Here is a 26,581-nt window from a genome sequence, read left to right as displayed (position 1 = left end):
ATAGGGAGGTCACAAAGCTGAGAGCAATAAAATAAATATTAAAAAAAGAGAATAAGATTATGAGAAGACTACAACAGGTCAATTTAATATCCAAAGTTATATTTGTTAGGCAATTTTTAAAGGCAACCAGCATGTACCAAAGCAAGGGCAAACCAGATGTAGCATTGTGATTTTATTTTATTTTATTCAGTTGGAAAATCTGCTCATGTTTAAATTTTATAGCTTTAAAAAATTGTTCCTCCATTTCACTGCAACATAGTGTGATAATTATAGTGTGCCTAGCTTGAGTTTTAGGAGAGGAGAATATGTGGATGTATGATGCATGTGCTAAAAGCATGAGGTAATATGAAGATTATTATCATTAATAATACATTGCTTGAATACAAAACACTTCAAAGTGAACTGTATATTTCTCAAACTGTGGAATCATAGAGTTGGAAGGGACCTAAGAGATCATCAGTGCAACCTTCTGCACATTGCAGGATTCACTACATCATGTCCAATAGATGATTCTCCAGCCTCTGTTTCAAAATATCCAGTGAAGGGGAAGAAATCACTCAAGAAATAAAATGTTTCACCGGTTGACATGTTTTTCCTAATGTCTGATCTGTATCTTTGAAGTTTAAATCCATTAATTCTAATTTTACTATCTGGAACAAAGGAAAATAAATCTGAATCTCACACAATGTGATAGGGTTTTTTTGGCGAATTGAAAATAGCTCTCATGTTGCCCCTCATCCTTCTCTACTGCATACTAAACCTACTTAAATTTAACTGTTTCTAGAACTTGGTTTCTAGTCCTTTCATCATCTTGGTAACCTTTTTCTGGGCTTATCAATGTTTTGTTCTAAACTTCAATGCAGAATGGAATGCAATACTCAAGCGAGGCCTAACTGTGACAGAGAAGAACAAGATAATTACTTTAGGTGGGCCAGACTCTTCATTTTTTTATGCTTTTCATCCTCCTATTCAGCTTGTCCTGTAGACCTATAAGAAACTCATACAAGTGTGTTTTACTTTATTTCTCCTGCCCAGACCAGGGGCTAGCAACCTGCAGCTCTGGAGCCGCATGTGGCTCTTTCATCCCTCTGCTGAGGCTCCCTATGGCTGGTCATCTCCACAATTTATAGGGCTTTTGGTTAGGCCAGGTAAAGAAAAAGGATTCCACACTAGGAGGAGACTATGGTGGGGAAACCAGACTTCCGATCAGCTCCAAAATTGAACAGTGGGCTTCCAGTTAGGACTTTTCAATATTTAAGGTTTCGGACCCCTGGTCCAGACACTCAAGAGAGCTGCCATGTTAAGAACTATAAATATACATGTTTTCCTCCTCTGCAGTGGAGGAAAACAGTGAAATAACCCTCCCTTTTCATTAAGCCTAATATATTTCATTAAGCCTTCCAGAATTGTAACCGCACATCTGTATCATCCCACCATGTTCAGTAATATCTATGATATCATATATATTGCTGCAATATAATGATTCTGTAAACTACTTAGAGAAGGCTGTAAAGCACTGTGAGGTAGTATATAACTCTAAGTGTTATTGCTATTTTGTATTTTAACTTTGTTCCAAATCAAATAAAAATAAATTATTTTTTAAAAAGAAGAGATCAGTCTATTATCCAGAACATCTGAAGGCAGGACAAGAAGCAATGAATGCAAACTAATCAATGAGAGAATCTACCTAGAAATAAGGAGAAATTTCCTGACAGAACAGTCAGTGGAATAACTTGCCTCTGGAAGTTGCGAAAGGGTCGAACAGTGGAAGTTTTTAAGAGATTGGACAACCATTTGACTAAATGGAATAGTGTTTCCTGAATTAGCATGGACTTGGAGTAGAAGACCTCCAAGGTCCCTTCCAACTCTGTTATTCTGTTATTGTAGTCTGTAGTTGGTACTCTTTACTGGACTGACTCTTGTAATTTAGCTATTTCCTATCTGTATGACTGCCTATCTTGTCAGCAGTGTCCTCAACTCTGGTGTTTCAGAACCTTCCCTTCTTTGACCTGAAATAGAAAACCTCCAAGGTCTCTTCCACTCCTATGATTCTATGAATCTCTAAGTACTTTAAGTATCTCATGGTGAGCAGTACAAAAGTCTGGTAGTTCCTTTGTGGAATGAAGAACATACAGAGACCAAGGTACCAATAAAATCTAATGAAATATGTTTCTGCAAGCAGATGTTCATTGGATTTGGACTTTTTTTTTTTTTGTCATGTCACATTTTTCAATTTGTTGAAAATAGCTTTTGATGAACAGGTCTTCCATTAACAGAAAGGCATCTCTAAATACTAATCAAAATTTTGAGAGCTCAAAGTGAAGTATAAGAAATGTGCAGTTTTGATCAGAGTATTTTTTTTTCATGATTTGTAGATATCTTAAATTAACACCCTTATACTAAAACCAAAGTCAGATATTTAAAACATCAAAGCTTTGTTAAATTACCTTTTTTGTATAATTAATAATCTGATTAAAATTTTGTATTCATCTTGCAGTAGATTCATATATTGCTCCTTTGTTTTCTATTAGAATCATGGAAGCTATGTGTGTTAATATATGTTTTTGGGGTTCTGCATGATGCTTTTATTGTTATATTAATAGTATTAATGTCCCCTCTTGCAAAATTCTCTTTTTCCTTATGTACTCAAAAGAACAAGATATTGAACTTTATTTATTTGTTTGTTTGTTTATCTATCTATTTATTTATTTATTTATTTAAATATGTTAAGTATTTGATATCAGAAATCAGAGCAATTTTCATTACTGCGGTTTATATGATCCAGTATTAAAAATTCTTGAAATGTTCTTCATAATATAGTTGCCAAGTAACAGCACCATGTCACTTATTCCTTTGTTTGTATCAGCTGTAGAAATAATACCCCATTGTGTTTGCTTATAACTATATTGATGTCAAACAAAACTGATGACAAGTCTGATAACAGGGAAAAATTAAATTCATTTTATATAGCACATTAGTATACAAACAAACTGATTGCACGTGTTACTGAATTGTGAAAATTTTTGGGTAACACTGAAAATATTAATTATTTTTAGGTGGCTTTGTCATAATCTTTTGACAATAGAATTCTAATATTTCAAAAATACATAGAATAGGACAATTAGATTAAGGCAGAAGAAAGGGGAAAGAATTTCAGTAATGGATTCAGTGATTCAAAAAAGTAGAATATTGATCTCCAGTTGGTAGGTTCAAAGGTGCTTTTTCAAAAGACAACTGGATTTTGTTTTTCCTTGAAGAGGTTTCGCTTCTCATCCAAGAAGCAAACAGTCACAACTGAAGAAGTCAGAACATCAGTCACAACTGAAGAAGCTTCTTGGATGAGAAACGAAACCTCTTCAAGGAAGAACAAAGTCCAGTTGCCTTTTGAAAAAGCATATTTGGGACAACCATGACCTGGATCACTGCAAATCTCCATAGACATCTCCAGTTGGTATAGAATCATAGAATCATAGAGTTGGAAGGGGCCTCCAGGGTCATTGGGTCCAACCCCCTGCTCAATGCAGGATTAATTAAACCATCCCAGAAAGATGACTGTCCAGTCTCTGTTTGAAGACCTCCAGTGAAGTGAGATAGAATCATGTCTTCAGAAATACTGATGCAATTATTCTGTTAACTTTCTATTAATAGCTTAGTCAAAAAATGTTAGTAGTTATTTTGGAAACATCCTTGGGAATGTATTCAGTTTCCTGAAAAATTCCCTGATTTTGGAAGTATTATTGAAGTATTAAAGAAATATTAATTTATAATACATATAAGCTTGTGAAAATTTGTATTTTCCAATAAATATTTAACTTAACCTTTCTGCTTCCATTAATTTGTCAATACTAACATTTGATGCCATTTCAGAATTAAGCTACAGGTGTGCAGAAATTTCTAGCCAAAATGTTGAAGGTATAATTAAAAACGTACAGCTTATATAGATTTATTCAGTTTAAAAGAGATTGGTCTAAATTTTTAATTTTAAATATTTTCTTCATATTATTCCATTCACAGTAGGCATTTCTATATGGTAAAATGGGATTCCACAAGGGATGGGTTAGGGTTAGGGATAGGGTTAGGCTTTTCACTGGTGATGTAATTTTGGTGCAAAGATCCGGTTCTGTCTGTTTCAGTCTGGGCTCGCTGCCATCTTTTTTTCTGAATTTTCAGTCAATTTTACTGTGTTTGGATGGTTTCTCATTCTTTGCTTTGAAAAAATTCCTCCTGCCCACCCTAGGATTAATACTGGCCTCTATTTATTCGCCCAAAGCACAGCTGATCAGCTCCGCAGCTGTGTTTTGGGTTGAATCTACCTTCTAAGCATGCACGGAAGTGAAATTACCCTAGGGGATGCACAAGTGCTATCGGAGCAAGCACATGCACATGAAACATCACAATACGAACCATGTATACAGTTGTTCATATAGCAAGCCTATGGTAGGACTGTCAATCAAAAGCTTAAAAACTTCCAGTGTTTGTTCTGCCGGCGGGTCCCAGCTGCCCGTAATTACAGGGTAATTAGTCCAGAAAGACACACACCACATGATAGAAAGAAAACCAAAAGTCTTTATCAACAGAAAAGCAGAAAAAAATCCCTTTTTAAATGTCAAAGGGATTTTCTGGTACACACAAGGCACAGGTTAAATACAATCCAATTTCTCACCCAGTAACTGGGAAAATTGAGTCAAATTCCAAAGTCCAGAAACTACACACACAGCCTTGAACAGGGAAACAGCAAAAACCACGATCTTGATGAAACTATGGATCAGATAAACTTCCACAAGGCTAAAGGGAGGTGACACGGAGCTGGGCCCAGGAGATTACCAATGCTTCCTTGGGGAGGGGAGTTTTTCCATCAGTCTATAAAGAAGCGCTTGTGCGCCCCCTCCTCAAGAAGCCCTCCCTGGACCCAGCTGTGCTTAATAACTATCGTCCAGTCTCCAACCTTCCCTTTATGGGGAAGGTTGTTGAGAAGGTGGTGGCACTCCAGCTCCAACGGTCCTTGGAAGAAGCCGATTATCTAGGTCCCCAGCAGTCGGGTTTCAGGCCCGGTTACAGCACGGAAACCGCTTTGGTCGCGTTGATGGATGATCTCTGGCGGGCCCGGGACAGGGGTTTATCCTCTGTCCTGGTGCTCCTTGACCTCTCAGCGGCTTTCGATACCATCGACCATGGTATCCTTCTGCACCGGCTGGAGGGGCTGGGGGTGGGAGGCACTGTTCTTCAGTGGTTCTCCTCCTACCTCTCTGGCCGGTCGCAGTCGGTGTTAGTGGGGGGACAGAGGTCGACTCCTAGGTCTCTCCCTTGTGGGGTGCCTCAGGGGTCGGTCCTCTCCCCCCTGCTATTTAACATCTACATGAAACCGCTGGGCGAGATCATCCAAGGACATGGGGTGAGGTATCATCAATATGCGGATGATACCCAGCTTTACATCTCCACCCCATGCCCAGTCAATGAAGCGGTGGAAGTGATGTGCCGGTGCCTGGAGGCTGTTGGGGCCTGGATGGGTGTCAACAGACTCAAGCTCAACCCGGATAAGACGGAGTGGCTGTGGGTTTTGCCTCCCAAGGACAATTCCATCTGTCCGTCCATTACCCTGGGGGGGGAATTATTGACCCCCTCAGAGAGGGTCCGCAACTTGGGCGTCCTCCTCGATCCACAGCTCACATTAGAACAACACCTTTCAGCTGTGGCGAGGGGGGCGTTTGCCCAGGTTCGCCTGGTGCACCAGTTGCGGCCCTATCTGGACCGGGACTCATTGCTCAAAGTCACTCATGCCCTCATCACCTCGAGGTTCAACTACTGTAATGCTCTCTACATGGGGCTACCTTTGAAAAGTGTTCGGAAACTTCAGATCGTGCAAAATGCAGCTGCGAGAGCAGTCATGGGCCTACCTAGGTATGCCCATGTTTCACCATCACTCTGCAGTCTGCATTGGCTGCCGATCAATTTCCGGTCACAATTCAAAGTGTTGGTTATGACCTTTAAAGCCCTTCATGGCATCGGACCAGAATATCTCCGAGACCGCCTCCTGCCGCACGAATCCCAGCGACCGATTAGGTCCCACAGAGTGGGCCTTCTCCGGGTCCCGTCAACTAAACAATGTCGGTTGGCGGGCCCCAGGGGAAGAGCCTTCTCTGTGGCGGCACTGGCCCTCTGGAACCAACTCCCCCCGGAGATTAGAACTGCCCCTACTCTTCCTGCCTTCCGTAAACTCCTTAAAACCCACCTTTGCCGTCAGGCATGGGGGAACTGAACATCTCCCCCTGGGCACGTTTAATTTATGCATGGTATGTCTGTGTGTGTATCTGTTAGCATATGGGGTTTTTAAATATTTAAATGTTTTAAATTTGTCTGATTGCTTATGATTTGTTTTTACATGTTGTGAGCCGCCCCGAGTCTTCGGAGAGGGGCGGCATACAAATCTAAGTAATAAATAAATAAATAAATAATAAATAAATAAATCAGCACGCTGCTCTTTTTATCTGTAGCACTAATTACAGCAGCCCCACCGAACAGGTGGCCTCACTTATCTCCTGTAATAATCCTTCAGTTGTTCTCTTCTATGCATCACTCTCCGCATGTGTGGGTCTGTCATAAGTTCTTGTTCAGAATCCAGGGATGATACGGAAGATTGATCTCCTCCTGGGCTGTCTGTCAAACTCCCCTTTTCCCTGTCACTCACGCTTCCTTGGTCAGAGGAGACTTCGTCAGCAGATTCTATCGGGACCAAAACAGTGCCATGTGTTGGGGCATTCACAATTTCTGGAGACAAGCTGTTCTGCTGATCAATTGTTCTAACTGTCAGGAATTTTCTCCTTAGTTCTAAGTTGCTTTTCTCGTTGATTAGTTTCCACCCATTGCTTCTTGTTCTACCTCAGATGTTTTGAAGAATAGATTGATTCCTTCTTCTTTGTGGCAACCCCTGAGATATTGGAACACTGCTATCATGTCTCCCCTGGTCCTTCTTTTCATCTTGCAACCGTTCTGCATATGTTTTAGCTTCCAATCCCCTAACCCATCTTTGTTGCTTTTCTCTGCACTTTTTCTAGAGTCTCAATATCCCTTTTGTGTCGTGGCGACCAAAACTGAATGCAGTATTCCAAGTGTGGTCTTACCAAGGCATAATAAAGTGGAATTAACACTTCGTGTGATCTTGATTGATCTTGATCTAGTGATTGATGCTACCAAGTAGTGTCTTCTTGATCCAATCATTTTGAGCATAAGCAAAATGGCCCGTTCTGTGTTCTTTTCCCATCTCATCTCAACTTTCTCCACATTAGATTTCATTTTACTCTGATTGATATTGCTAAATGTCTATGAAGATTCTCAGTCATCCAGGTCATGGTTGTCTCAAAGGTGCTTTTTTTTTCAAGAGGCAACTGGACTTTCTGGTTTTCCTTTGAAGACATTTGGCCTTACTAAGGCATTGTATAGTGGCATTAACACTTCAGTGATCTTGATTCTATCCCTCTGTTAATGCAGTCTAGAACTGTGTTGGCTTTTTTGGCAGCTGCTGCACACTGCTGGCTCATATTTAAATGGTTGTCAATTAGGACTCCAAGATCCCTCTCACAGTTACTACTGTTGAGCAAGGTACCGCATATACTATACCTGTGTGTTTTGTTTTTGTTGCCTAGTTCTAGAACCTTACTTTTTTCACCATTGAATTTCATTTTGTTTGATAGCACCCAATGTTGATGTCTGTCAAGATCCTTCTGTATCTTGAGCCTATGTTTTGGAGACTTGGCTATTCCTGCCAGTTTGGTGTCATTTGCAAATTTGATGAGTTCCCTATCTATCCCTTCATCAAAGTCATTGATGAAGGTGTTGAAGAGTACTGGGCCTAAAACAGAGCCTTGGGGTACTCTACAGCATACTTCCCTCCATGTAGATGCAGTTCTGTTGAGCGCTACACGTTGAGTGCAGTTAGTTAGGCAGTTTTGAATCCATCTGGTGGTGTTGCTTTCTAACGCACATTTTTCAACTTTATCATGTAGTAGGTTATAGTCTACTTTATCCAATGCCTTACTGAAGTCCAAGTAAATTAAATCGACAGCATTCCTTTGGTCCACTAACTTTATCACTTTGTCAAATTTTTGTCACCTTGTCAATTCTGTTTAACTTCCACCAAGCCAAAAAAATATGAACTTAGTTTCTTTTGAAACTTTAGAACAAAAGTATGAACTAATTATTTATGGTTCATAAAAATGTAAATATGCAGCAATTTTCTTTACAGCTTTTTAAACAGAATCTAGAAGAGACATGCTTATGACTTAAGGCATTCAGTGCATTTTAATTTTGCTAACCTCTTGTTTTTTACTTTTAGGCAATACTGCAAAGATATTCATTGAGGTTCAGGATGAAAATGATCATGCTCCTATCTTCACAAAAAAAATTTATATAGGAGGTGTCTCTGAAGACGCTAGAATGTTTTCTTCTGTGATCAAAGTGAAGGTAAGAATTATGCTGAACAACCCATTTTGCTTTCAGTATTTTTAGAAGGTACACTTACAAAACCTACTATCCATTCAAACATATACCCTAGAGTCTTATTTGCATGCAGAAAGACCACTTGGTAAGCATACAGATTTTCAGCTATCTAACAGTGGAAGCTGGGAGAGTGAAAACTATTTAACAGAAATTTCCAAAACTGCAAAAGAAGAAGGAATTTGAAAATGAGAGCTGTTGACAGGGCTGAAAATTGCTTCATTCTTTTAAATACAGAAGCAGCTTCTATAATAATTATTTGAGTTTTATTTATTTACTTACTTACTTACTTACTTACTTACTTACTTACTTACTTACTTACGTACGTACGTACGTACGTAAGTAAGTAAGTAAGTAAGTAAGTAAGTAAGTAAGTAAGTAAGTAAGTAAGTAAGTAAAGGCATTAAGTAAGTAAAGGCACTTAAACCTCTATGCCACCCAATCGCAAAGGACTCAGTGTGGCTTACAACAATATAAAATAGAAAAACAATTAAAAAGAAGTCAAATATGTAATCTAACAATAAAACCCAAATTAAAACCCATAATAAACTAAATAATCAACATACATACATAGCATTCATACAATTTGGCCATGATAGTTGTTAATTCATGGTCTCTAGGCCTGCCAGCAAAGCCAGATCTTCGCGGACTTATGGAAATCCATTAGGGTGGGAACAGTATGGACCTCATGGGGGAGTTGATTCCATAGAGCAGGGCGGCAACAGAGAAGGCCCTCCCCCGCGGCCCCGCCAACCTTCATTGCTTAGTCGACAGGACCTGGAGGAGGCCAACTCCATGTGCTCTTATAGGTCTCTGAGAGGTATGCGACAAGAGATGGTCCCATAAATAGTCTGCCCTGAGCCATATAGGGATTTATAGGTACTAACCAATGAAGGGCTTCCCACATTTTTCTATCACACTGTGGCCGTGGCTTATACAGGACGCCCTGCATTTTCTTTCAAAATCTTTCAGTGCAAATTGGGTGCTCTGGGGTGGAACTCCATTTTCACTACCCCACTGCGCCCTCCCACAGGTCTGGGCAGTAGCCCACCCCAGGTAATAACCAACACCCTGAATTGTACCCGGTGACTGATAGGAAGCCAGTCCAGCTCGCAGAGTGTAGGTGCTATATAGGTGTACTATAGGTGTATTAAAATGAGTTTTAATTACTGCTTTTTTAAATCCCAAAGTATCTTATTAATACTTCCAGTCAGATCCAATGTTTTTAACTTATTGTATTTATTGATATAATAAATTATTTCTACATGCTGCCCGCTCTTTAAAATATAATTATTCATAGAATAACAAAGTTAGAAGGGATCTTGGAAGTTATCTGCATGAGCAGGAGAATCTATACCATTTCAGATAAATGGCTGTCCAGTCTCTTCTTAAGGAGATTCCAAATTCTTAGTAGCTCTTCTTACATTGGAGAAAGCCTGAAGTAATGAATAAAGCTAAGGCCATTTAAAAAATGCCATTTTGGTTGAAGTTGAAGTTCAAACCTTACAATAAAAACAAAATCAAAGAGATATTTCTGATTACTTAACTCAGTTATTGCATTTTAATGGAAAGGGAAGTTCTAGCAGTGCAAATTTAATAGGAAGCATCATTAAAATAAGATGTAAGAAAAGAAATATTGATTTCTTAAGTTTAAAAAAAGGCTCTAAATTTTTGCTGAGATGGAAATATTCCGTTATTGTGGCTATTCCTTGACAGTCATTGACAATGATAAATGTATGTGAAAACTTGAAAACAGGAAATATCAGAAAATTTTGAAGTGAGATTTTTAACTCTTCAAAAGCATTTTATGCTTTATATTCCGAACCAGATTCTAGTACCTTAGTTGATCATATTAGATATAATAGCATTTTGCGGCGCAGGCGGAGTAATAGTCGGACACAAGGTGTGGGTATAACGGGGTCACTTTTTATTCAAACAACTTAACTTCTTAACTTCTTAACTTATTTAAACCATTAACCCCACATGACCTGCAGGGTGCAAAATCAAATGGGGGCGGAATAACGTAAGCCAATTCAGACAGAGCAACCCTCGGGCGAAAACTCCTTGAAACTGGGTGCGGGTCATGGTAAACTACACCTACCCCCTGCACCCTTACTACGCCACCCCTGGCGTGTGGGATGGCTCGCTACTGGTCTATGTTAAACTCCAGCAAGCAAGCCACAGGAGCGACTCACTCCCCGAACCCAGGCCGGTCGAGCCCTGTAATCCGAGAAGGAGCTCGCCCCTCACCTCAGTAGAGGTGCCCCTAAAGGAGCTCACCAGTTGCTATTTAGTTTATTTTCCGCCCCCTATCGGCCACCCCTCCCCCCCAGTGACCCTAAGGGGGGGGCACTAGATGGTGGGGCCACCCCCTAACCACACTCCCACGCACAGAGTGGAGTAGGCGAAAAAACAATCGCAGCTCGTCCAATTCTGCTGCGACTGCAAAAAATTCCTACTCGGCCCCCCGGAGGGCGACCCATCATATGCACCCTGTAACAGAGGGAGGGTGGGTGGGTGCCTCACGATGCTCCGGGCGAGACTGCTGCGCCACGAGGCAGCCCCCTTTTATAGGGCTGCCTTGCTCGCCCGGCCAATCGGTGCCCACGCACCGCACCACGTGGTCACGGCACCCCAACGTGGGTGCCGTGACTCCGCCCCCCAACATGGCGGCCTCCTCCACCGCCGATCGCCGCAAACCCCACCGGCCGGTAAGTCGGCTGTGGGAATTGCGGCGCAGGCGGAGTAATAGTCGGACACAAGGTGTGGGTATAACGGGGTCACTTTTTATTCAAACAACTTAACTTATTAACTTATTAACTTATTTAAACCATTAACCCCACATGACCTGCAGGGTGCAAAATCAAATGGGGGCGGAATAACGTAAGCCAATTCAGACAGAGCAACCCTCGGGCGAAAACTCCTTGAAACTGGGTGCGGGTCATGGTAAACTACACCTACCCCCTGCACCCTTACTACGCCACCCCTGGCGTGTGGGATGGCTCGCTACTGGTCTATGTTAAACTCGAGCAAGCAAGCCACAGGAGCGACTCACTCCCCGAACCCAGGCTGGTCGAGCCCTGTAATCCGAGAAGGAGCTCGCCCCTCACCTCAGTAGAGGTGCCCCTAAAGGAGCTCACCAGTTGCTATTTAGTTTATTTTCCGCCCCCTATCGGCCACAGCAGGGGGTGAAATTTTAATTTATTCCCCCTGCTCCCCCCCCTGCACATATATGTGCAGGCACCTCTGCAGGTCGGCTATAAATTTATCGTTCCCACTATCGGTCAAGTGTACACCGTCCTGTCTATACAAGTCTATGAGGGATGCCCTGATGTCTGGATGGTCTATCACTCCACCCCCAGCCTGAATCACCCACTTCTTAACCGCTCTGTTTACCCTCTTCCTAGCCTTATCCACTGCGATAGGGCTTCTAGCCTGCCGCCAACTCCTCCTAGGCAGGATGTTGGACCACCACACACACGTATCTGGCCACCGCTCCCAGATCACTTGCAAACTCTCCCAAATGTGCCACAGCAGCTCCACACCTGTCATCACTCCCAGATCGTTCCCACCAACGTGCAAAACCAAACAGCCCGGCACCCCTTGCACCTTCCCACTGTTGAACAACAGGGGAAGAACCTCGCGCCAACGTAGGCCTCGACGGCCCAGCCACTGAACAACCGCTCGATCCATCTCCAACTGCGTGCCGGGCGTCGTCTCACGGGCCCTCTTCTCGGCCCAGTACACCATGCTGTGGCCACATATCAGGATTCTGCGGCGCCAGTCAAGTAGTCGTGCTAGAGAAAGGGAGGAAGCAGAGCAGCATCAGACTGGCGGCCCAGCACAACCCCCCGCCCCGCCCCACTCACCTAGGGGCGGATGTACGTCCGGAAGGCCCCAGATCTCCAGCGGCCCACTGTCTTTATATCCAGCCTGCTGAAACCTTCGACTGCTGCCAACGACGCTGCACCTATTCTGAATGAGTGAGTCCCGTAATGTCTGGGGTCCAAGCCCAGCCTTGCCAGCGCCTTGGACGTGACAGCCCAGAATTGGTACCTGGTAAGGGGTTCACCGGACACATGACAAAACAAAAAACCCGGCTCGTCACCCCTATGGGCCCAATACGCCATCAGAGCCGCCACCGGGCACACCCGCCGGTTGTTAGCCCGGGAAAGTTGGACCGTCACACCTCTACCCCTCTGGTCGGTCTTGGACCGTCTAGGCCTCAAGGACACCGAGCTACGACCTAACTTGATATCCCTTGTGGTGAATGCCTGGCCGGAGCTATCGGCTCGGGAAGCTGCTAGAACCTCGCTAACCCGAAAAGCCCCGAAAAACAAGGTCACCGCAACCGCGTGGTACAGTGATGCCTCATACTCAGAGCGGCAGAGCCGACCCCACAGCTCGTAAAGCCCCATCAAGTGGGCGAGCTTTAGGGGACGCCTGCTGTCACCCTGTGCCTGACCTTTCTCCCTAATCCACCCCTCCAATGTCTTCCTAATCCTGAAATCCCCTGTGGTGTCCAAAAAACCACGAGACTTGGCTACGAAGGCCAAGCCTGCCAGCTTGCCCCTAATGGTCCGGGCGGACAACCCACGGCGGCGGTTAAGCGCGCAAAATTCGAGCAGGTGTTCGACCGGGGCAGGCCAAAGCTGATCGTATCTCCTATCATGACGAAAAGCCCAAAATTCCCTACCTGCCCGCTGGTATGCTCTCCTGGTGCTGGGGGCTATGGACAAATCCATGGCCTTGCTTACGTCGGCCCTCCAATCAGCCACAGATGCTGTGGGGCTGCTTCCGGGTGCTCCTCGGCCTGTGGGGCAAGCAGCCGGAACCTAGCCAACTGCCCCCTTGACAGTGCATCAGCCACCCCGTTTCTTACCCCCGGAACATGATGGGCCCGGAAAAGCATATTATTGGCAAGACATCTCGTTACCATATGCCGGACCAAACCCATAACCCGCTCGTTCCTAGAGGAGAGTGTATTCACTACGTGTACTACCGCCATATTGTCGCACCAGAAGTGGACTGTCTTACCGGCAAAACTGGTGGCCCACAGCTCAATGGCCACGACAATTGGGAATAGCTCCAAAAACGTCAAATCCCTACAGATGGCCTCGCCGCGCCACTCTTGCGGCCAGTCAGCGCGAAACCATTTGTCCTGCCACACCACACCAAAACCGGTCGTGCCCGCCGCATCGGACTTCACTTGAAAGTCCGCTTTCAGCAGCATATCCTGTCTCCACAATGACACACCGTTGTACCCGTCCAGAAACCCTTGCCACACCACGAGGTCCTCCCTAACGCTCTTCGACAACCTGATCCTGTGGTGCGGTTTTGTCAAACCAACCGTTGCCCTATACAGTCTAAACATAAAAGCCCTACCCGGCGCAATCACACGACAAGCAAAATTTAGCAGGCCAGCCAGCTCCTGAACCTGTCTAAGAGTCACCTTCTTTGCGGCTCGGGCAACCCTCACCGCTTCCTTGAGTCTAGTCAGTTTATCATCGGGTAGCCTACACGTTTGTGCAACGGAGTCCACCTCGATGCCTAAAAATGTCAGTCTGGTCGAAGGCCCCTCGGTCTTTTCGTGAGCCAGAGGTACACCCAAATCCAAGCATAAAGCCTGGAAACCTGTCATTCCCCGCTGACAATCATCGGAGCCCGCCGGCCCCGCGAAGAGAAAATCATCCAAATAATGCACGACAGACGCAATGCCTGAACCTTTAACATGTGCCCACTCCAAAAATGAACTAAACTTCTGAAACAGCGAGCAGGATACAGAACAACCCATTGGCAGGGCCCTATCAACAAAGAACCCGCCCTCGAACTGAAAACCCAACAGGTCGAAATCCCCCGGGTGAATGGGCAAAAGCCGAAAGGCCGATTTGATATCACACTTCCCCATCAGCGCCCCCACTCCGCACGCCCGGACCATCGCGACAGCCGTCTCGAATGGTGTGTAGCGCACCGAGCAGAGCTCCTCGGGAATGTGATCGTTCACCGATTCACCAGGGGGGAACGACAGGTGATGTATGAGCCTGAACTCTCCCGCGGCCCTCTTGGGCACCACCCCGAGTGGGGACACCTGCAGGAAGGGCAGGGGGGGCTCCGCAAAGGGGCCCAAAACCCGGCCCTCGCGCACCTCCTTCATAATTTTGTCCCGCACTACGTGGCCCATACCTGCCACCGACCTCAAATTGTCCGCCATGCAGGCCCTACGCGGCCCCCCGTACGGGATCCTGAAGCCCGCGGAGAACCCCGCGAGCAGAAAATCAGCACCCTTCTTGGGGCGGTAGCCGGTGAGCCAATGCTGCAATCTGTCCAATCTAACGGGGGTTGGGTCCCTTACCTTGAGCTCCCCCAGGTTGGGGTTTGGCGGGGGTCCCGGCGTCCTTGGAGCCGGCCCCTCCCCGTCCCCTGTAACAAGCGGAGGTCGGGTGCCTACCACTACACAAGGCGCAGGCGTGGCGAAAACGACAATATGACCTGGAACAGGCCCCCCTGGCGCCGTACTCGTAACAGTACGGCTGGCCTCGAAAGGACGACCCAGTCGTGCTGCGCTGGCCGGAGGCCGGGGTCCCCGTCCCCACCGCCGGGCGGGGAAGAGTAGCCTCCTTGCCCGTTGTCAATAGCAGATGGTTCGCCCACTGGCCGGAGTCGACGCTTGCTGCGTGGCCTGAAGCCACAAATCATTATGCCTCATATCCCAAGGCCAGTGTCTGTTGTGGGCGGCGAACCTGCGGAAGTCCTCGTCATAACGCTTCCAAGCCTCCCCCCCAAACTCCTGATACGCTCTCAGAATCATGTTCATGTACAAGATGAGCTCATGTGTCTTATGGACATCATCTTCCACCACCACGGAGTGGTAGGCCAAAAATGCATACGCCCACGACAGAATTCCCTTGTCCATTTTGGTGCCTTTCGGGTCATCCGACCCCTTCTTACCCTCTTTATCCTTCTCCTTCTTGGACTTCTCAGGTAGCAAAATCTGAAATATGTCCACATAAGCGCCCCGCCAAATTTTACGCTTGAGGGACTGGGACATGTGCATACTAAGCGGAGTGTCCGGTAGGCCCGGCGCGAAAGGATTATCACTGTCAAAAGAGGTGCTGGTGGACCCCGAGGTGGTAGACCCTGAGCTATCCCTCGAGGTATCCCTCTTCCTTTTGTGCCTCCCGGCCACTGCCCTTCTACGCCCCCTCCTCCAAACTTGAGCAGCTGTGCGGGAGCGCCAGGTCCTCTGACCCCCCTGTGTGGTGCGTTTTGTAGCCCGTAGCCTGCCGCGAGGCCCTCTTGGGAGGGACCACCGGTGCCTAGGCACAGGGCACTCACCCCAGTGAGAAGAGTCGTCGTCTGCATCCTCGGAGCCGGACACTGTTCTCCTGGCCTTCCGCCGCCTGCTGCGCTGCTTCGCGCACCGAGTACCGCGCGCCCTCCGCGGGCTGTCCGCAGACCCCGACGAGCTCCGAGACCCCTCTGTATTGTCCACGCCCGTGGCACGGCCCCGCCGTGACCTGCCCCGCTTCCTTGGCCTTTCATCAAGTTTCTCAAGCAAGGAAGACAGTAGATGTGAGGAAACCGAAAGGGAATCCCCATCCCTCTGCCCCCTCCTGGCATGCCCTGCAGCGGGGGCCTCAGCCCCAGATAGACCAGTTTCAGACCCACTGAGAGTCACCTCCTCTGCCCCAGTGGCCTCGCCCGCTCCCCCCGGCGCTGCCACCGGCAGGGCCCGGCCCTGGTGTCGACCCCTCGCCGCTGAGGAGGCCCCCCTACGGCCCACTGCGCGCCCCCCGGGGGCTCACCTCCCCGCTGGGGCTGCCTTCCTCCACCGGCCTCCTTGACTGCCGAGCCCCCGGGGCTTCACCCCAATTCCACTTGGGGGCCCGCTTCCTCCCAGTGCGGCGTGGCTCAATGGGGGGGCCCCCCGGCCCTCCGGCCTGCCCCCCCAAGGCCCGCCGCCGTGCCCCCGAGCGACTCCGTCCACCCCCCGCCATGCAACAGTGATCAAATGCGCCTCCAAACCCTGTGGGGGGTGTCGCCGAAGCGAACTAAGGCTCCAGCCGCCGCTCGCGGCTCTTCTGGCCTCGAGGCCTGACGCTCCAGCGATGATCGGCTGCTCAGCAGGCCTTCGGGCCTGTGACGCAGCAAGCCGGGAGGACGACAGCAGCAGCCTCGCCTCACGATGCTCCGGGCGAGACTGCTGCGCCACGAGGCAGCCCCCTTTTATAGGGCTGCCTTGCTCGCCCGGCCAATCGGTGCCCACGCACCGCACCACGTGGTCACGGCACCCCAACGTGGGTGCCGTGACTCCGCCCCCCAACATGGCGGCCTCCTCCACCGCCGATCGCCGCAAACCCCACCGGCCGGTAAGTCGGCTGTGGGAATTCTAAATAATGTGTTTTAATTGAATCCTAAACGGCAGAGTTATCATGGTGCTGTTGAGTATTTATTTTGAATGAGAGAATATTGGACATTTGTGACTTATATTACTGCCAAATTACCAGTGTAGAATTAGTTGAGAAGGTAGGGGTTTTTTTTTGCTTTCCAGCCATATAAATTTGAGAAATGTAAGATGCTATTTACATATGTTCAGATTAAAATGAAAACTAAGCTAATTACTCCCTACTGCTATTAAGACAGGTGTGAGGCTTTGATCACCACTATTTCTTCCCATTTGTGGCATGTTCTCTATAAAAACAAAGCCAAATAGATGATTCTTCAGATGTGTTCTGTTTTTCCCAGATTGGGAGAAGGATGGGAAGCTGCCAGAGGCATCACTAGCAATGTTCTTCTTGGGGAGAAATTTAAATTTAAGTAGAATACAGTTTTAAAATATTATTTCCATATGAATAGAATCCTGATCAACCTATCATGTGGCTATTAAAACCAATAGCATTAAATATAAACATACATTTAGCGTATCACATCACTTCCCTGTCAAGACTTTGATTTTCCTTTAACAAAAGGGAAACCAATCCTTATTGGGACAATAAAAAGAAAAAGAAGAATAAGAAATATTCTTGTCCATGCTGAGCTGCCAAATAATGTGGTTAATGTGTGATGGGAAGTGGACCTCGACTCCAATTTGATAAGAGTCGACTGACAACGAGTCAGTCGAGGTGACTGGGGCCAGTACTTGTCCATCTGTCTGGGAAGAGTTTGATCTGGTGACCCTTAATGAAGTGGACAAGGCCATTGGAGCTGAGAGTTCCACCACCTGTTTACTGGATCCGTGTGCCTCATGGCTGGTCTCGGCCAGCAGGGACATGACACGGAGCTGGGTCCAGGAGATTGTCAATGCTTCTTTGGGGAGGGGGTCCTTTCCAGATCCCTACAAGGAGGCACTTGTGCACCCCCTCCTCAAGAAACCTTCCCTGGACCCAGCCATTCTCAACAACTATTGTCCAGTCTGCAACATTCCCTTTATGGGGAAGGTTGTTGAGAAGGTGGTGGCGCTCCAGCTCCAGCGGTCCTTGGAAGAAGCCAATTATCTTGGCCCTCAGCAGTCAGGATTCAAGCCCGGCTACAGTGCAGAAACTGCTTTGGTCGCATTGATGGATGATCTCTGGTGGGCCCGGGACAGGGATTAATCCTCTGTCCTGGTGCTTCTTGACCTCTCAGCGGCTTTTGATACCATCGACCATGGTATCCTTCTGCGCCGGCTGGAGGGGTTGGAAGTGGGAGGCACTGTTCTTCAGTGGTTCTCCTCCTACCTCTCCGGTCGGTCACAGTCGGTGTTAGTGGGGGGGTCAGAGGTCGACCTCTAGGCTTCTCCCTTGTGGGGTGCCTCACGAGTCGGTCCCCTTCCCCCTTCTATTTAATATCTACATGAAACCGCTGGGCGAGATCATCCAGGGGCATGGGGTGAGGTATCATCAGTACACTGATGATACCCAGTTGTACATCTCCACCCCATGTCCAGTCAATGAAGCAGTGGAAGTGATGTGCTGGTGCTTGAAGGCTGTTGGGGTTTGGATGGGTGTCAACAGACTCAAACTCAACCCTGATAAGACGGAGTGGCTGTGGGTTTTGCCTCCCAAGGACAATTCCATCTGGGGGGGGAATTATTATCCATTACCCTGGGGGGGAAATTATTGACCCCCTCAGAGAGGGTCCACAACTTGGACGTCCTCCTTGAGCCACAGCTTACATTAGAGAACCATCTTTCAGCTGTGGCGAGGGGGGCATTTGCCCAGGTTTGCCTGGTGCACCAGTTGCGGCCCTACCTGGACCGGGAGTCACTGCTCTCAGTCACTCATGCCCTCATCACCTCAAGGTTCGAATACTGTAACACTCTCTACATGGGGCTACCTTTGAAGAGGGGGTGTCTTTCCTGGCTCCCTACAAGGCACTTGTGCGCCCCCTCCTCAAGCAGCCTTCCCTGGACCCAGCCATTCTCAACAACTATTGTCCAGGCTCCAGCCTTCCCTTTATGGGGAAGGTTGTTGAGAAGGTGGTGGCACTCCAGCTCCAACGGTCCTTGGAAGAAGCTGATTATCTAGGCCCTCAGCAGTCAGGATTCAGGCCCGGTTACAGCATGGAAACTGCTTTGGTCGCGTTGATGGATGATCTCTGGCAGGCCCGGGACAGGGGTTTATCCTCTGTCCTGGTGCTTCTCGACTTCACAGCGGCTTTCAATACTATCGACCATGGTATCCTTCTGCGCCGGCTGGAGGGGTTGGGAGTGGGAGGCACTGTCCTCCAGTGGTTCTCCTCCTACCTCTCCAGTCGGTCACAGTCGGTGTAAGTAGGGGGTCAGAGGTCGACCTCTAGGCTTCTCCCTTGTGGAGTGCCTCAGGGGTCGGTCCTCTGCCCCTGCTATTTAATATCTATATGAAACCGCAAGATCATCCAAGGGCATGGGGTGAGGTATCATCAGTAAGCAGATGATACCCAGTTGTACATCTCCACCCCATGTCCAGTCAACGAAACAGTGGATGTGATGTGCCGGTGCCTGGAGGCTGTTGGGGTGTGGATGGGTGTCAACAGACTCAAACTCAATCCTGATAAGACGGAGTGGCTGTGGGTTTTGCTTCCCAAGGACAATTCCATCTGTCCGTCCATTACCCTAGGGGGGGGGGAATTACTGACCCCCTCCTCGATCCACAGCTCACATTAGAGAAACATCTTTCAGCTGTGGCAAGGGTGACGTTTGCCCAGGTTCGCTTGGTGCACCAGTTGCCCTCCTATTTGGACCGTGAGTCACAGCTCACAGTCACTCATACCCTCATCACCTCGAGGTTCGACTACTGTAACGCTCTCTACATGGGGCTACCTTTGAAAAGTGTTCGGAAACTTCAGATCGTGGAGAATGCAGCTGCAACAGCAATCATGGGCTTCTCTAGGTATGCCCATGTCTCACCAACACTCTGCAGTCTGCATTGGTTGCCAATCAGTTTCCGGTCACAATTCAAAGTGTTGGTTATGACCTATAAAGCCCTTCATGGCATCGGACCAGATTATCTCAGGGACCGCCTTCTCCCACACGAATCCCAGCGACCAGTTAGGTCCCACAGAGTTGGCCTTCTCCGGGTCCCGTCGACTAAACAATGTCGTTTGGCGGGACCCAGGGGAAGAGCCTTCTCTGTGGTGGCCCCGACCCTCTAGAACCAGCTCCCCCCGGAGATCAGAATTGCATCTACCCTCCTTGCCTTTCGTAAGCTCCTTAAAACCCACCTCTGTCGTCAGGCATGGGGGAATTGATATATCCCCTTCCCCCCAGGTCTATACAATTTATGCATGGTATATTTGTGTGTATGCTTTGCTTTTTAAATAAGGTGTTTTTAGTTACTTAAATATTAGATTTGTCATTCATTGTTTTGTTATTGCCGTGAGCCGCCCCGAGTCTACAGAGAGGGGCGGCATACAAATCTAATAAATAAACAAATAAATAAATAAGTCTCCTTTGTAATGTAAAAGAGAGTCCACGAAGAAGAAAAGATGTGTCAAAGTCAAACAAATTATGGATATTATGAAGCTTTGAATCTTCATTATTTATGTGTTTATAAGTTTGGGATCATACAAAATAAATAACAATACAGTGATCCCTCGATTAGCGCGGTTGTTACGTTCCAAGACCTCCCGCGCTAATCGATTTTCCGTGTTATAGTGGTGCGGAAGTAAAAACACCATCTGCGCATGCGCGCCCTTTTTTTCCCATGGCCGCACATGCGCAGATGGTGGAGTTTGCGTGTGGGCAAAGGGGAAACCCCATCTTCGGCTCCTCGCTGCTGCCGCGCTGCGGAGCAGATCAGCTGTTGGGCGGCCAAAGGAACCTTCCCTGGGTCTTCCTGCTGCCCAGGCAAAGGGGAAACCCCAAGAGAGCAAAAAGAGCACCGGGCCGGTTGGTTCCCAACCAAAAGAGTTTACCCCGATTGTCCTCGGTGGGGGAAAACAGCGCGTCGCCAGGCTCCCCATCTTCAAGAGAGGCGCGACGGCTAGCCAGGATCCACGCAGGGGAGAAAAGGCGCGCGCTCCCAGCCGCTGCGCCCCGCTTGGAGAGCAGCGGCGAGCAGAGCACAGAAGACGACGAGGCTTTCGAGGGCTCCACGGCGGGCGGCGGCGCGTCCTTCGAGCATGCCGGCGGTGACCCCAAGCTGAAGGCGGCCACCACACACACACACGCTGCCGCCGCCATCCACCCCGCCGGGTTCCCCGCTTGCTACCTCTTCACCTTCTCCCGCCTCCGAGGCTGACCAGCCCAAGCCGCAACAGACACACACACACACATACACGCACTCCCTCTCTCGCGCTCACACAGACGCACTCAGACAGAAAAGAAAAAAAAATCCCCAAAAGAGAGGGACAAGAGGCAGGCACAAAGCGGGGGCACAAGGGGAGCTGCCCGGCAGAGGTTGCTTTTTTTCTTCTCGTGGGCAAGTGGAGGGGGGGAGAGAGAAGGAAAGAGAGAGAAGGAAAGAAAGAGATGAGAGAGGGAGGAAGAGAGTGTGAGAGAGGAAGAAAGAGAGAGAGAAATGATAGAAAAAAGGGGAGAAAAAAAGAGAAATGAGAAAATGATTGAAGCAGAGAATGACAGGAAAGAAAGAGAAAGAGACAGAGAAGTGACTCTTGGTGATGACGTATGACGTCATCGGGTGGGAAAAACCGTGGTATAGCAAAAAAAACCGTGGAGTATTTTTTAATTAATATTTTTTGAAAAACCGTGTTGTAGCGTTTCGCACTAATCGAGACCGTGCTAATCGAGGGATCACTGTATAACAGAATAACAGAGTTGGAGGGGACCTTGGAGGTCTTCTATTTTAACCTCTCACTAAAGCAGGAAACCCTATACCATTTCAGACAAAGGGTTTTCCAGTCCCTTCTTAAAAACCTCTATTTTTTGACAACGTTTAAAGGCAAGTTGTTGCACTGATTAATTGTTCTGTCAGGAATTTTTTCTTTATTTCTAAGTTGGATCTTTCCCTAATTGGTTTTCACCAATTGCTTGTTGTCCTGCCTTCAGGTTCTTTGGAAAATAAGTGGCCCACCTCTTTTTTGTGGCAGCCTTTTAGATACTAGAATACTGCTATCATGTCACTCCTAGTTCTTTTTTTCTTTAAACTAGACATACCCAATTCCAGCAACCGTTCTTCATATGTTTTAGCCTCCAGTGCCATAATCACCTTAGTTGCTCCTATCCTATTTTTGCTCACATAAATAATCCTGTGAGGTAGGTTGAACTGGGAGTCATTCCACAGAATGTCTATGAGTTGAAGTATATCAGGATTTAGGCATCCCTATGTCTAGTACAACATCATAACTACTATACTACACTGGCTTTATTTATACAGCTGGTTTCAAATTTGACACCAATATGGCCATAAGCATAACCATGTCTTGCTAAAAAGATATATTAGTTAGAATATTCCTTTAAATGCCATTTACATAAATGTTATTCTTTCAGTAAGCAGTATTATGCGGAATGATGGCTGAGATCTGCTCTGCTGAGTAAGAAAGGTGTCATTTTTTACATTTTCGGTTTTCCACTAGTTTAGATTTGCACTTTGGAGGGGGAAAATAACTTAAGAAAGTAAAACAAAATCTTGCAACTCGTGTAAGAAAATAAGGATAGACAAGTAAGAGTGTCAAAATATTTTCCAAAAAATAAAGCCATTTGTAATGACAAACAGAAAATGTTATCCACAGTGCTTTATTAAACAATATGCTGTCTATTCCTCTTAACCAAAGAATCAGAGCAGTCATGGGCAGTTGCTGGAGAAGAAGTGACTTATTAAGACCTGTTAGTACTCTGAACAAACGGTTGGGTTGGTAATATATAAACAAGCCAACAATGTATGGTTGTATGGATTGATGTAATATAGTTTTAAAATGTATGTCATGTTCTGACTGGCTATAGTATTGCAAGTTGCCATAAGAGGAAGTGATCACCTTGGAGTCCTTAGCAACCTGCCGGTATATGTGACATCAAAGCTCCGCCCCCGGATTTCAGATTATATGGTAGAGAACAGCTGGGTTCATGATTCATGACAAAACATAATTTTCCTTTAACCATGATCTTTATAAACAAAGTTTCATTATCAGCCTCACATTAAGTGAAAGGCAAATGTAGTGCAATACAGGTATTCCTTGACTTACGACTTTGTTTATTGACTATTCAAAGTTACAACAGCACTGAAAAAAGTGACTTATGATAATTTCTCACACTTGTGACTGATTCGCATCCCCATGGTTGCATGTTCAAAATTCAGACACGTGGCAACTGTCTCATATTTATGACAGTTGCAATGTCCTGGGGTCACGTGATCCCCTTTTGCAATCTTGCAAAGTCAGTGGGGAAGCCAGATTCATGTAACAACCATTTTGCTAACTTAACAACTGCAGTGATTGACTTAACAACTGTGACAAGAAGGTGGTAAAATGGGGCAAAATTCCCTTAAACAATTTTCACTCAGCAATAGAAATTTTTGGCTCAATTGTGGTTGTAAGTCAAGAACTTCCTATATGTCAATCCCATCAACCAGTCCTATATGAGAAGATATTTTACCAAGAGAGCTACTACCTTCAGTTCAGTGATTCATTACTTGAGACAACTGCAGAGATTATGCTTCTTATAAGTTGCTCTTTCTTAAGAATGCCTCTGGGAACAGGTTGCCAAACGCGGCTAGACTGTTTTCTTATTCAATTATCTGTGTCTTATACGTCTCAAAATTAACGACTGCATTACTGTGGCTACATCTCTAGTGTTCTGATTTAAGAACCTGGATAAACTGGACTTAGACATTCTGCCTAAAACAATTGGTCATTTTTAATTGAAGAACAGTTTATCCACATATATTTCTTCAATCTCCATTCATTTTTAGTCATCCATCTATCATTGTTAGTCAACATCGAAAAATGTTTCAAAGTTGAATCTTCAAAAGCCATGATTTCTGGGAATTCTGAATGCCTTAGTTTCCACATACTAGAGAAGACAGTTCTACATTATACTACGGTTGCCCAGAAAATAATGCACCACTTTTTTTTCTCAGCCTACAGTAATGGTACGAATGCAAAACTTTAGATATACATTATTTGAATTGTCAGGAGTGTGTGTGTGTAAATTTTGCGTTTCTTCAGACAGATAGCGTAGCTGCAGCAGTATTTTGAAATTGTGTCTGTAAGTGATGGACGTTACAAGCAGTATGTTGTCATTGAATTTCTCACTGTGGAGAAAGAAACTGTTGGGAACATTCACAAAGGCTTGTTTACAGTTTATGAAGAATCTGCAGTTGAAAGAAGTACGGTTAGTCACAGACGACATTTTGAGGATGACAAAGAGGTGATTCGCACATTGCAGAAATGGCTTTGTGACCAGAACAAGGAGTGGTACTGATAGGGCATACACTTCCTTGGGTCTCGCTGGAGAAAGACCATAGAATGAGACAGAGATTATGTGGAAAAATAGGGAGTGTAGAAGAAACATTATTCTTTCTTTGTGTTCAATAAATAATTGTTGAAGAAAAAAATGTGGTACATTACTTTCTGGGCGACCCTCGTGTCATATATTAGGAGCTAAATAACAAGTTCTTTTGGCTTATGTATTCTTGTAGTTGCTGTTCTGGATTCTGGTTAGAACTTTGGTTAAATTGGAAATAATGCTTACTGAATGCAGGATTTCATAAACAAAAACTCCATCTTTATTTCTCCTCTCCTCCATATTCAAAATGCATTACAGGCAGTCAAATTCTTTCCTCTCTTATCTTAATGATTAGGGCACACAAAAGCATTCCTCCAGACCTCCTCCCTCATCTTAAGATTTATGTCTAGGCAGCGTAGTTCAAAGCAATAAAACAACTGTTAAATAGCAGAGAATAAAGTAGCTTACTTCGTAGCCATATCTGCACATGTCCATGATGGATTTACAACATTGAAAACTCCACCCTTCTTTCCCGCTGGCACCTGGACATGACAAATAAATCACTTCAGTAATTAACCGGTTCCTCCCCTTAATATCTCTTCCCTAACACTTGTTCCCTGCGCCTCTGCACCCTCCTGAAATGTGGATTTAACCATCTATTATCTGTCTCTTCTTCACTGGAGTCTGGACTCATAGCAACGTCCTGTGGCTGGCCTCCCACCTGTTCTCACACCTGTAACCCAGGACCTGCCACTAAGTCATAAACGCTATCTGTAAACTCTTCGCCATCCTCCAACTGACCAGAAGTATATACAACAGTTGCCATATACACTTTTCTCTGTGGTTGTGTAATTTGAACTATCCCAGATGATTACTTATTATAATTATTAATTTTTACTGAAGGAATTTACGTGCATTGGAATAAAATAAAATAAAGCAAAGCATTTACATGCTTCTAAAGGATTTCCATTTATTTATCTGGGAGCCATGCAAAAAGGCTTCAGTCTGATAGATACTTATGTAGTAATTTAAGTTGAAATTAATTCCTAGTATTTTGATAATAAGACATTGCTGTAGCTTAAATGTCCAAATAGCAATGATGTACTTCTATTTCCTTTACTGAAATACAACATGGACCAGAAATATAGTCTTGTGTATCACGTTATTGTTAGTCTCCTATTAAATTTAATCAAATGCTTTGGACCAAATCAAATCAAAAGCCTTTCTGAAAGAGTAATGAATTTAAAATGAATAACAACAGACAGGCAAGGAGTTATATCAGGTCACATATATCTCATAAAAAAGTGCAGCAAATATATCTTTTAACTTTACAAATTTAATCCTATTACCGGTACATCAGGAAACTAATGCAACAAATTTAAATTTATATTTCTATTATTGTGGGGTTCTTAATAAAATACCTATTTTGAGAAACTATAAATATAAAGCATTTTTCAAATATATGCCCACCTCCCTCCCTCCCTCTATCTATGTAGCTATATTTCTGTATCTCTCTATCTCTACTTAGCTATCTCTACATCTATCTATCCATCCATCCATCCATCCATCCATCCATCCATCCATCCATCCATCCATCCACACAAACACAGAGAGACACTTTCAATGGGCTGCTGACTCACCAGCAGCCCATGCAGCTGGTAGCAGATCCTGTCTGAGGTGAGGCCGATGAAGAGATGCACAGATGCATGCCCTGTGCAGCTGGCACCTGAGTTGGACAGTGAGTAGGCTGGCGATAACTCAATGCCAGAGACAGAGGTTCAGCCAGGGTCTTTGGAATCTACAGCACCTCACAGCAGTGATAAGGAAGAAGAGGAGGAGCCTCTTTTTAATGTACGAGCATGCAGAGTTGCCAAAAGGCAGAAATGGCTACTCAGGAGAAGGTCTCCTTGTGAGTAGGCTTGAGGCTAATTGGCCACTCCCCAAGCCTACTTAAGGAATGATGAAGACAGAAACAACTCTGCAGGAAACAACTTGTTTGATAGTTTGTTCTATCATGTGCCTAGTTTGGGAAACCTCTGCTCAGCTTATCTATTTTGGCTTCCATTTTGTGGACTGATTCCAGACATCTTGCCAACCTTTGTTGATATTCTTACAATATCTAGGACTAATTACTTATATTTGCTTTATGACTTTATGAACTTATGCCAGCTGTTAATGCCGTATAATTAACAGCTGGTTTTTTTTCAAGAAAAGACTGGTTTAAGATTTAAT

At 45.7% G+C, this 26,581-nt stretch overlaps 1 protein-coding gene across 4 annotated transcripts in view; it reads left to right on the top strand.

Annotated features, from left to right (window-relative positions):
* PCDH15 (protocadherin related 15) overlaps positions 1 to 26,581 on the top strand; it is a 1,574,801-nt gene that overhangs the window by 1,449,319 nt on the left and 98,901 nt on the right. For all 4 annotated transcript variants that reach the window (XM_070752283.1, XM_070752284.1, XM_070752286.1 and 1 more), the window contains one exon: positions 8,330 to 8,457. In XM_070752283.1, coding sequence (XP_070608384.1) covers positions 8,330 to 8,457 — 128 coding nt within the window. The remainder of the gene's footprint in view (positions 1 to 8,329; positions 8,458 to 26,581) is intronic.

The sequence above is a fragment of the Erythrolamprus reginae genome, chromosome 5 (assembly GCF_031021105.1).
Source record: "Erythrolamprus reginae isolate rEryReg1 chromosome 5, rEryReg1.hap1, whole genome shotgun sequence".
Lineage (NCBI taxonomy): Eukaryota > Metazoa > Chordata > Lepidosauria > Squamata > Dipsadidae > Erythrolamprus > Erythrolamprus reginae.
Note: the sequence above shows the minus strand (reverse complement) of the source record. Positions and strands in the feature narration are given on the sequence as shown.